Source organism: Pleurodeles waltl, chromosome 8 (genome assembly GCF_031143425.1).
Source record: "Pleurodeles waltl isolate 20211129_DDA chromosome 8, aPleWal1.hap1.20221129, whole genome shotgun sequence".
NCBI lineage: Eukaryota > Metazoa > Chordata > Amphibia > Caudata > Salamandridae > Pleurodeles > Pleurodeles waltl.
The window spans coordinates 73,558,782-73,571,379 of record NC_090447.1 but is presented as its reverse complement, the minus strand read 5'-3'; the positions used below and the strand labels follow the sequence as shown (position 1 = coordinate 73,571,379).

At 46.1% G+C, this 12,598-nt stretch overlaps 1 protein-coding gene across 11 annotated transcripts in view; it reads left to right on the top strand.

Moving 5' to 3' along the window:
• Window positions 1-12,598, top strand: part of NUMA1 (nuclear mitotic apparatus protein 1) — a 443,588-nt gene that overhangs the window by 327,347 nt on the left and 103,643 nt on the right. For all 11 annotated transcript variants that reach the window (XM_069203745.1, XM_069203747.1, XM_069203751.1 and 8 more), the window contains one exon: window positions 7,168-7,462. In XM_069203745.1, coding sequence (XP_069059846.1) covers window positions 7,168-7,462 — 295 coding nt within the window. The remainder of the gene's footprint in view (window positions 1-7,167; window positions 7,463-12,598) is intronic.

The following is a 12,598-nucleotide window of genomic DNA, read 5'->3' as shown; positions in this document are numbered from 1 at the left end:
TCCACTGGAGACCAGACACCTGGTTAGGAGAAAGAATCTGCAACTAGAAAATGTCTCTAGTAGATAAATCATTACCAAAGGTAAGTCACTTCTTTGTTAAGAATATTGCCTTACTGGACCCTTGGGGGGCTATATTCCACCTGTTATGGAGCAAAGGCCTTCTGTACAGCTTCCCACTGTTAGCTCCCCTACCGCCGGTTATGATGAAGAGCAGGATAGTATGTGCTAATGTGGTTTTGATTGTCCTGGACTGGTTCAGGAGTGTGTGTTACCCTGATATGTTGAAGCTGAGCATTTGCCCTAAGATTTGCCTACCTTTTTCGGAGGACCTCCTGGCTCAGCAGCAGGGCTGAGTCTTGCACCAAATCCCTAGAATCTACACCTCTGTGCATAGATTTTGAGCTGCAGTTTGCTGACTGTGGTAATGGATGTGATTTTCAGTCAGACGCACCTCACCTAATTCTATCTATTCGGGACACTGGGAGAAATTTGTGGCCTGGTGTAGAGACCATCACTAATATTCTTTGCAGGCTGATTTATCAGAGGTTTTATTGTTTTTTTGTTTTGTTTTGTTGTTGGCCTATCAAGGCTTTGCAAGTGGTACAACTAATTCTTACAGGACTGCCCTGTCTGTTTTTTTTTATTTTTATGTTTGACTAACCATCCTTGCAATGAGACCATTCAGCTTTTACACCAAGCGCACAAAGTAATGTGTTGTAGCTGACCAGCTTTTTGTTTGCCTTGTGGGTGCTAATAAGGCTGCAGTGCAGAAATTGAGCCTGCAGCTTGCATACAGACATGCCGTCTTGCACGTAGGAAAGTGGATTATTTCGGGTGTCCACCTGAAAGGATAAGGCTACCACATGCTAGATGTCACAAATTAAATAAAATAAACTTGTGCTTGACCAGTTTTTAAAGATGTAAGTGCAAATGGTACCAAAAAGCTCAAAGCAACAGTGATTGTTATTGGAAGTGGTAGACCGGGACCTAGGCGCAATTTGGGGCTGACTGCAGTGGAGCCCTAGTCAGATAGAAGTGTATTGTTCACGTTGAAATTGTGGAAGTCAAACAGTTCTAAAAAGTGTCCGGGTCCAAACACAGAAAGGGACTTTGCCACTTTTTCAGAAGAAAAATCCTCCTTGAGTGGGCAGCCTGTAACATTTTAGCTGCTATTGTGAAACCACAGGCCACCTACTTGAGGGAAGTTAGTACCTCTGGAGCATTGGAGACTTTTCAATGAAAATGTTCCAATTCCCAATACAGAATGGAACTTCGTTTTGTTTTTTCTTAGTTCTTCAGTACTGGGTCCCTTGACCAAGATGAAGTTGAAAATCAGTTCAATTCTGGAGAAATGCTTGTCAAGTACTTTTTCTGGCAGGCCCCCCTGAAGCTCTGGAGGAAAAGATTATCAAAGTGCCCAGACTCTTCAGGTGCCCATGCAACCTAAGGCCTCCAGGATCTCAGAGGAGGGCACTTAGACATTTTCAGGGTGTTAGGCAGAGACCAAGAGCAAACTCTAATTTAGCTCCAGTTGCTACTGGTTAACTGGGTACTTTTCTGTAAAAGAACTCTTGCAGCTTGCTCTGCCCCTGTTGCCTCACAGGAAGTCAGCCAACTGGCCACGGGAGTCCACTTGTGTGTACTAGGTACAAGAAGGAGCAGGTCCAGTCCTTCAGGGAAGAGACAGCTGGTCCAATCCTCTTCTCATCTTGTTCAGGTCCAGTAATTGTTTCGAAGAGGGTTCCAGGTGATAACACCTTTATGCCTTAACCAGCTAGGGAATGGGGATGGCTTTTGGGCACTCTGTAACCAATGGGTTAAAAGCTCCCTGGGGCAACCCTTTTCATTTTTCAGTAGTTCCTGTTTTACTACAAATAATCCGACAATGCCCTTTAGTCTCAAAATTCAAGATGAGAAAACCCTCTTCCCTTGTGTAGAGCCTCTGTGCTGACCTAGAGTTGCAGTCAGGCAAATGAGCAGTCCCCTCCTCTGTGATCATTCAAAACTGGCTCTGGGGGTAGCTTTCCTCCCACTGAGTTTAGTGCTGGCCTGATTACGGGGAGACAAGCTGGGGCCTTGCCAGGTACACCTAATATTTACTTGCGACAGGGAAGGCCCCTTTGAAGTAAATTAAGTTCCTGGGCCTTCACCATCTGGTCTTCTACTTGGGGAAGGTGACACCTCCAAACTCCCAGGCCATTGCCCCTTCTCTGGGGCCAGTTTTCACACTTGTTTCACACCTAATTCAGACAAAGAGCTGGCTGAGCAGTTGCTGGTGAGCTAATGCAAATTAACCTTCTGCAGTTTCAGGCAGGGGTGAAGGTAACTTTGAAAAAGATTGACTGCCAATATATTTAATAAAAACCCGACTCCACCATCAAATTGAATTTTTATTATAAATAAAATAAGTCTTTGAATGGAGTCTGTAAAGTTATAGATTTAAACTTATAATCTATACTTTAACTTATCCTTCAAGTTAGTTAGACTGGCCAGTGACAATGGTGTTTTGGGCCTAGTTACTGGGGAAATATGCCATTTCAGATGTCACAAATGTTCCACCCTACTTTGTAGGCAGCAGGACGCTCTTAGGGGTGAATTATTTAATACTTAAAATCTGGTTTTCCTACCTCTCAAAAAGGTGATTGTCAGGTCTGTGCAGCTGGGATAAAGTTACTGCCGACAGGCTGCACAGGGTAGGCCTGAGCTATGTTTTCACTGCCAATGTAGTGGATGGCTCAAAAGGTGCTACACTCCACAAGTGGCATTTAACATTCCATTTAATGTGTGTATTTCTGCACCATATACAGTGTCCTAATAGGATGGTTAAATGTGCCATTCACCTTGTAAGCCAATTTGGACATGCTTTAGGTTCAGAGCACATACACTGTGTACTGGATAGCAGTTTCTGAGTTCAAAATTACCAGCAAGTTAGTCTCAAAAGAAAATCTAGAGGTGACTGTAGGGAAGTACTCTTTTTGGCATGGTTACCCCCACTTTTTGCCTGCTATCCGTGTGCTTAGACTGCTTTCACTGGGATCCTGCTAACCAGGACCCCAGTGATTGTGCTCCCTCCCTCCAGATCTGGTTACTTAGGACCTATGTGCACGACATAATTGCCGCATAGTATATGGCACTCAGGTACCCAGGGCATTGGGACACCAGGGGTCCCCCATGGGCTGCAGCATGTATTATGCCACCCATGGGAGTCCATGCCAAATGTCTGCAGGCTTTCCATTGCAGCCTGTGTGGAAAAAGGTGCATGCACCTTTTCACCAGAGGTCACTACACCGGGTCACTGTACGCCACGCCTATGGTAGGACCTCCTAGTCCAGAGGGCAGGGTGCAGGTCCCTGTGTGTGAGGGCACCCCTGCATGAGCAGAGGTTCTCCCACTAACTCCAGTTCCAATGCACTGGACCCAAGTGTGGGAAAGCCATTTTACCCACGTACTGGCCACGGGTCACTCACTACCTGTGGTCCAGCTACATAATGGTAACTCCGAACATGGGGATGTTTTGGTACCAAACATGTCGGAAACATACCCCAATTCTAATGCCAATATTAGTTGTATGATTCCAGGCACTCTTGCTCCTACCAGTCCTCCAGGGTTTTACGGGCAGCCCACACTGCTGCCACCACTCAGACAGGTTTCTGCCCTCCTGCTGCTTGACCAGCTCAGGCAGGGGAAGGCAGATCAAAGGATTTCCTGTGGGAGAGGGAGGTAACACCCTCTCCATTGTAAATAGGTGTCACAAGGCTGAGGAGGGGTAACCTCCCCAAACCACCTGTTTGCTTTGAAGGGTATATTTGGTGCCCTCCTTGCATAAACGGGCTTGCACCAGTCCTGGGACCCTTGGTCCCTGCTCTGGCAACAAACTGGACAAAGGAAAGGGGAGTAACCACTTCCATGTCCATCACCACCCGAGGGGTGGTGCCCAGACCTCCTCCAGGTGACCACTTGGTTCTGCCATCTTGGAAACAAGATGTGTAGAGGCCCCTGTGAGCATCTCAGTGCCCAGGTCAGTCAGGTGAAGTCAGAGATCCCTCCTGATAGGTGGTCACTGTGCAAGATGACCAAACCCCCCTTTTAGGGCTATTTGGGACTCCCTTGCAGGTGGGTCCCCTCATTCGGCCTGCAAGACTCCACCAGGACTCTTCTGCATCATCTACTTCTGGCAACCGCAACTGGACACTTCAGGAACTGACAAGACTGCAACTCGTGAGATGACCTCGCCTTGCAACATTGTTTCCCCTGCTCCTTCCAACGAGGTGGGACTCCTCTCTAGGTGTGCTGATTGCATCTCACTGCAACTTACTGTGCCTGCTGCAAGTGGGTTATCTGTGGGGGCTGTGACTGCTGACTCCCCACCAAGGATCGAGTCCCCTGAACCTTGCTGGTCCTCTACAGCCTTGCAACTCTTCTTTTGCTTCCTCTTACATTTGCCAAGGCTTTGTTGGTGGTTCTCCTAAACCACTGACCATCTGTGACCGATGTGGGACATCTGCACTGCTCCAAGGACTTCGAGGCAGCTTCTGGACTCCACAGCTGATTTTTTCCTTCCCTCGTCGACCCTGATCTTCATCCACAGAAGGGTGGGTATTGGCTCCTGCCCAGACTGGCCACTCCATTGTGGACTGGAGTCTGTCCCGTTCCTTTGCAGGTCCTCTTCTTCCAGAATCCACCTTTGGGTTCCCCTGGTCTGGTTCTGTTCTTGCGCAATCCATTTTCTAAGTCCTCTTGTTAGTCCTTGGGAAGACCAGGTACTTAACTCTGCTCTCCTAGTCGCTGGGGGTCACTTAGGTACTCACCTTAGGGGTCCCACGTTCTTCCAGCTCCCCTCTAACTACACCATGTCCTTGGGTGGGGGCGCTTCACTTCGCATTCCACTGTTTTAGTATATGATTTGGTCCTCCCCTAGGGCCCCAACTCCTTTTCTACAATTCTTGCCAAAGCTTGTTGTTGCCTATGCTAATTCCTAATTATTATTGTAAGTAGTGTGTACTTGCCTCCAGTTAGGGGACAACCTATAAGTCATCTAGTGTAGTGTTACTGTAATAAAGTGCCTTTATTTTTATAATAATGTGTGGTTCCTTTCATATGTGATAAGTTCCTGTGTGACTATTGTGGTATTGCATGAGCTTTGCATGTCTCCTAGGTAAGTCTTGGTTGCTTATCCAAAGCTACCTCTAGAGAGCCCTGGCTTCCTAGACACTGTCTTCCTTCACCAATAGGGGTTGCCTTGACCTGATATAAGGTGCCAACACCATAGATGTCCACCACATACCAGGCCAGCTTCCTATATTGAGCACACAGAAATTGGTCGCTATACAGTACTGCCCAAGAAGTAGCACCCCTTTGGGCCTGCGCACACTCTATTCCTGAGCCAAATCTGCCTCTACAGTTGTGATAAGGGGTGTTTGTGCCCTAATCAAGACTGATGAGGGGGGTTGCTGACTTACTCAACTCTTTGTTTTTCAGGGCAACCTATTTTGACTTAGCCAGTTGAGTTAACGTAAGTGACTGTGTCTTAGCCCCCATATTAGGGTTCATATTTAGTTATGTTACTTGGAGAAGTTATTTTTCTTTTGGTCCTGATGAAGCGTCGATTGATCCGGCTGGACCACTAGACGCGAAACATATTGACCCATGATTAGAGGTTCCATGACAGTTTCAGGCCTCTTGTGTGTTCTGTTTTTTTTTTTAGAGTAATTGAGCATCACCACTCAAAGTTTTACTTTCGGTTTTGTTTTAATCTTGGGCTTCGTCTCATTCGAACTGATTAAATTTATGATGCTTCTTGAGATGAAGAACCAATTAAAAAATTTTCTCACCTGTTTTTCTTGGTGCCTGTAATAAGGTATCCTTCTCTATATAGTTGAACACACTAGTCACTATAAGAGTAGTACGGCTATGAGCCCCCCTTTGGGGAGCCCCTCAGGCATTGCGGCGCCGGCCTGACGAGGAGCATTCCCAATGATGAAGCCAGACATCCATTGTTATGCTTGAGGGCTCTTACTCCTGAAGTAACAGGTCCCCTTGGGTTTTTTCATTTCTTGGAACAGTGTACCTTCATGTTTTTGTGTTTGTGCCCTAGACATTTGCCAGGCTACTACATGGGTGTACTTGCATGCATTCACCAAGCATTATTGTGTTGAGTCAAGCCCACAGAGAGGGCCACTTTGGTTGTTTGGTTCAGCAGGATTTGTTAGTTTGACTCTGTTCCTCAAACAAATTACTTCTCTTCTGTCTCATTCTTTCTGGTAGATACCCTGTCTAACCTTAGATTTCTTACCACCCTTTTTCCTCCCTATTCCGTGGTGGGGACTGCTGTCATATCTACTTTGTCATGTTTGATCCTTGTCTGAGGTTGTGGAATAGGGTAAGGGAAAAACTGATATCCGCGCTCAGGGATGGCACCTCTATGTAGCTCCAGACTGTGACATATTGGTCAGTGCACGGCTGTTGCAGAGTTCCACAGTGCCACCTACCATAATAGAGGAATAATTGCTTTGAAAATAGTTTGACAGGATTATTCTGAAAGTGAGGAATCTATGAATAAACTATCTACCATAAAGAATGTTACCAAAGTGATGTAACTTTTTTCCTGTGGTTATCCTTAGCTGATTTGAATTGTTTCTTTTTGCTCATAACATTTTTCTTCATTTTCTAAAATTTGTTTGAACATGTTGTTTACTTGACTTATAATTTGTTGGTACTGTTTGAACCTAACATGTATTTCTCTGAGGTTTGCTGTTGAGGTGTGGTAACTTCCAGTTGTTGAGTTAAGATTCCAGAAGAACAGTTTTAACCTAACCAAATAGTGTTTATTCAGCTATCAGTGGTACTACCCTCCCAAATGTATAACCTACTTTCGGACATTGGTCATGTAGTTATCTTGATGTAGTGATCTGTCAGAATGGAACTGGCAATGTAGAGGTGGGAGGGACCAAATGGAAGACTTCCATGGATCCTTACTGTCGAGAGAGAATGGAAGTTAACATTTTCATGTCCGACTATATAAATTATTATGATTACAGTTGTCCAACACATAGTCCATTAAGTGTCAAAAACTTGTCTATCTCACACACATGGCTCCACCATCAGCTTCCAAGTCACTCTGCCTCTACTATCTTATTCCAAACTGAATTGCATGTGTTTTTCTTTCAGAAAATAGAAGAGCAGGAACCCGATAGTGCAAACAATTCCTTCTATAGTTTGAGGTCCACGCAATCGCATCAAAGCCTGAGCCAGGGGAATGCCAGGAATGTGTCTCGTCCTAAAGCTGCTGCCTCTGTCCCTGCGCTTACCAGCCTTCCATCTCAGGAGTCTTTGGGAAGCATCACATCTACATCTTCAGAAGACAATGCTGGTCACACACTTTTGATGAGCTTACCCGGTTATAAACCGACAACTCGGAGCTCCAAGAGGCTGTCTCTGGGAGGGAGCAATAATGGCGCTACCAGTAAGTGTTTCCATTTAACAGCTGGTATGTTGTGGGAATAGGCACTTCTCTTGGTCCTGATTCTCCCGTCTTCTGTGCTGGTGGTAAGAGTGCCACTTGCTGGGAGACCCTACTAAGAGGAATAATTATTTTGTTGCAGGTGGCTGATGATACGTTTACTCCAGTATTGGAACTTTCATAGATTCACATGCTTGAATCATTCCCCGTCGTCGAGATGGGAGTCCCGGTATAATTTTCATAAGTAATGTTAAAACATATTGAAGAGAAAAAAGGCCCTAGGCCTCTTCAATTTGATAGTCTATCAGTCATTATGTAAAAAGGACCAAACTTGATCCTCCACCAATCAGGCGACAGCACCCTTCAGAACCTCCTGAGAGAAGCTCTAGCACCTCAGATTTTCTACCGCACGTCGTGCTAGGGAGTCTCCTCAGAGCTCTGCTCTGTTTTCACACCTTTATTCAACTCTTTTTCTCTCGGAGAAACTCAATTATTTTGATTTGTCAGCTATTTACCAACTATGTCTGACAAGGAAAAGAAAAGTCTTTTTAGAGACTGCAAGACTTGTGGGAAGAAAAGACTTCATTCTGAAGATCCTCATCAAGATTGCATTTACTGCCTCTATCCAGATCATTCAGCCAAAGACTGTAAGATTTGCTGTACTTTTTCTTCTAAAACCTTAAAGGATAGAGAAGGCAGATTACTAATATGGCTGCAGAAACTGAAGCATAGGAAGGATCCAGTTTCTGGTTCTGAGAGTGAGGAATCTTCCACTTCCAAGAGATCAACTAAAAGGGCAAGATCACGCTCTAGATCTCCCTCACAAACCTCAAGCAAAGCCCTCAAAAAGACTGTTTCAGGGTCTTATAAGGGTCGCAGCCCATCCTCTTCCCCAACTAGACTCAAGTAAAGAGGGAAAGAAACATTCTTCCAGTTCTGAGAGGCACAGAAAATCCTCATCCGTTCCACCATCTGTGCCTTTCAAAAAACCATCTTCTGTGACTGGAAAAAAGTCCTCGTCGACGGATTCCCCGTCGACGGCACCGTCGGTGGGCGCATTGCCGACGACTCTAGCAACTTCAGGTGTTCCGTCGTCCACGGCTCCATCGGCGACTTCGTCGATGAGTACACCACCGTTGACGAGAACTACGACGACTTCAGCGTCGACGACCGTATACACCTCTTCCTCGTCGACAGCGCTTACGTCAGTGTCAGCCTTACCGTCGTCGTCGACTTCGTCGACGGTAGAATCATCGGCGAAGCTTGCGGCTATTAAAATAACAGTGCGACCAGCATCGACGGCACCGTCTACGACAAAGTCAGTTTACACGTCGTCGACGAGATCGTCGACGAGGGAAAAATACCAAAAAAGAACGGAAAAGTTAACTCCAACCCACACTTCACCTAGTAAGGTATCCTCACTGGTACCAGTACATCTTTTGGAGGGAGATGAAGATTCGGACGAAGATGGGCCTTTTGGTACAGCTCACAGCCCCTCTGAATTAAATGTAAAATATCAGGAAGAGGAGGAATTTGAGGAAGCTTATGATCCCCAGGCCTCCTTGGAGCATCAGCAGTATCAACAGGGAGCGTATATCCCTTCCGACCTGCTTACTGGCCTTAGAGCCATGTTGGTGGATTACAATAGAAGGTTCCCTCCAGAGGGAGAACAACCTCATCCATTGCCCATTTCTGGTCCTTCTACTCCACATCAAAGACCGACGTCTTTGCATCTCACAGATGTGGCTACCCCAGACATGACAATTCCCCAGGACACTGACATCTCAGATGGAGATCAAGAAGAAGGAGAGCTCATAGATACTCAGAGTGGGACGAGTATATTATTCCTGCTCCATCTTCTCCTTCTCATTCGAAGGTGGAGTCCCCACCTGAAGACATTGGAGGCTTTCATAATCTTTTAGAGAGGGCAGCCAAGCGTTTTGCATTACCGCTACCTACGAAGCAAACGGATTGTTTCCTTTATGATTTTAAAGAGCCCTTTCAGAAGTCTGTGCGTTCCATCCCGATGGTGAACTATTTGTGGGAAGAGGGCCTTAAAGTCATGACTAGTCCAGCAACTGTCATAGCAGTTTTGCCACGTCTAGACAAGAAATACAAAGCTCCCGATGATGCCCCAGCATGCTTGACAGGCCATCCTCCTCCAGATTCGGTAGTAGCTCAAGCGGCTCAAAGGAGATCAAAGAATCCTTCTGCTCCGATTTCCGCGCCCCCAGATAAGGATGGTAGAAGGCTAGGTAACATAGGAAAGAGATTCTCTTCTATGGCCAGCCTAGTTCTGAGAGCTGCCAACTCCTTGGCTATTTTGTCTCGATATGACAGACCACTTTGGGCAGATATTGCACCCTTTATTACTCAGCTGCCGGAAGACGTAAGATCAGAGGCAAATAAGACGATGCAAGAGGGTCAACGTACGTCTGCAGAGCTGATAGACTGCGCAATGGATATAACGACCACTGCTTTCAGACAGCTAGCAGGCGCTGCTGTATTAAGAACGCCGGGCTGGCTCAAAGCCACTTCCTTTCGTCCAGAAGTCCAGAATAAGATCCTAGATTTACACTTTGATGGCCAAGCGTTATTTGGGAAACATGTGGACGAAGCCCTACAGTCAATTAAAACAGACACGGACACTGCAAGGTCACTAGGAACCCTGCAATATCGGAAGTCGTCCTTTCGCCCTAGGGGGCGTGGCCAGCCTTCTTACAGAGAATGGTATCAACAACAGAGATACTCTTCCTACCCATCATCGTCACAACAATTTCGGCCGTACTATTCCCAAAGACAATCGACTCAACCGGCTTATAATAGGCCGGCAGGCCGTGGACGCTCAGCCCGCCCTGCTAGGGATGCAGCTCGTAGAACCTGATGTCCTCGAGGCTCCGGCTACGCCCAATCCTCCTCCTGTCACCTTGGGCGGAAGAGTTTCCTTATTTCTCAGTCAATGGCAAACTATTACGTCAGACAAGTGGGTCCTACAATTAGTGGAACGGGGCCATACTTTAGAATTTGTCCAAAAACCTCCCTCCAACCCTCCCTGCAGGACTCCTTCAAGATACCCTCAACAACTCAAAGAAGAGGTCTACAAGCTCCTTCTCAAGGGAGCTATAGAGAAAGTGCCTCGAAATCAACAAGGAACAGGATTTTATTCCAGGTTCTTCATAATTCGAAAAAAGTGGAAGGATTGGAGACCGATCCTCGATTTAAGGCAACTAAATGTATACCTAAAGAAGCAATCGTTTCGAATGATCAGTCTGCAATCAAGGAGATTTTATGTCATCACTAGACCTCAAGGATGCATACTTCCACATACCAATCCACCCTGCCCACAGAAATTTTTTGAGATTTACCGTAGCCGGCAGCCATTATCAATATCGCGTCCTTCCCTTCGGGCTCAAATCAGCCCCAAGAATATTTACCAAGTGCGTAGCACCAGTGGCAGCCTTTCTCAGGAGAAGAAAGCACCAGGTCTTTCCATACTTAGACGACTGGTTAATAAAGGCAAAGACTTACACGAGAGCACACAAGTCAACAAGAAGGTGCGTTTCCTTGCTGACCAATCTCGGATTCACAATCAACTGGGAGAAGTCCAACCCTCTACCAGGCCGCAGTATTACTTTTCTGGGAGCGGAACTGAACACGGACTCCGGCATCGCATGTCCCACGGTAGAGAGACAACAAAGGTTACTAACCCTAGGAAGTTTCATACAAAGAAGACGAAAGGTTACAGTCCGTCTCTTCAAATCTCTATTGGGCATGATGTCTTCATGCATACCTCTGATCCCTTTGTGTCGGCTAAAGATGCGCCCCTTGCAGGAGCAGATAAACCGTCAATGGCTTCAAGTATCAGGAACTTTCGAAGACCAGATACAAATTACTCCGACAATGCTCAAAACCCTCAAGTGGTGGTCTCAAAAGCATCATCTCTCTATCGGCCTCTCGTTCAACAACCAGCCCCGTGGACCATAACAACAGATGCCTCACTGGAAGGCTGGGGCGCAGTATTACAGGACCTGAAGATACGTGGCAAATGGCCAACTCATCTGACATCAAGACATATTAATTGGCTAGAACTCAGGGCAGTGAACCTCGCCTTACAAGCGTTTCTTCCAAGAATCCAGGGATCGCGAGTGGTGATAAGAATGGACAACACTACTACGATGCACTATCTCAACAAACAAGGAGGTACAAGATCTCTCACCCTCTCCAGGGAAGCCCAAGCGATCTGGCACTGGGCCTCGCAGCAAGGCGTCACAATATCAGCGGTGCATTTACCGGGAATAAACAACAAGGCAGCGGATGCATGTAGGAGGCTGGACTGGCTTGTAGTGAGTACCAAGGGGTACTTGCACCTTGCACCAGGCCCAGTTATCCCTTATTAGTGTATAGGGTGTCTAGCAGCTTAGGCTGATAGATAATGGTAGCTTAGCAGAGCAGCTTAGGCTGAACTAGGAGACGTGTGAAGCTACTACAGTACCACTTAGTGTCATATGCACAATATCATAAGAAAACACAATACACAGTTATACTAAAAATAAAGGTACTTTATTTTTATGACAATATGCCAAAGTATCTTAGAGTGTACCCTCAGTGAGAGGATAGGAAATATACACAAGATATATATACACAATAGCAAAAATATGCAGTATAGTCTTAGAAAACAGTGCAAACAATGTATAGTTACAATAGGATGCAATGGGGAAACATAGGGATAGGGGCAACACAAACCATATACTCCAAAAGTGGAATGCGAACCACGAATGGACCCCAAACCTATGTGACCTTGTAGAGGGTCGCTGGGACTATTAGAAAATAGTGAGAGTTAGAAAAATAACCCTCCCCAAGACCCTGAAAAGTGAGTGCAAAGTGCACTAAAGTTCCCCTAAGGACAAAGAAGTCGTGTTAGAGGAATAATGCAGGAAAGACACAAACCAACAATGCAACAACTGTGGATTTCCAATCTAGGGTACCTGTGGAACAAGGGGACCAAGTCCAGAAGTCACAAGCAAGTCGGAGATGGGCAGATGCCCAGGAAATGCCAGCTGCGGGTGCAAAGAAGCTTCTACTGGACAGAAGAAGCTGCGGTTTCTGCAGGAACGAAAAGGGCTAGAGACTTCCCCTTTG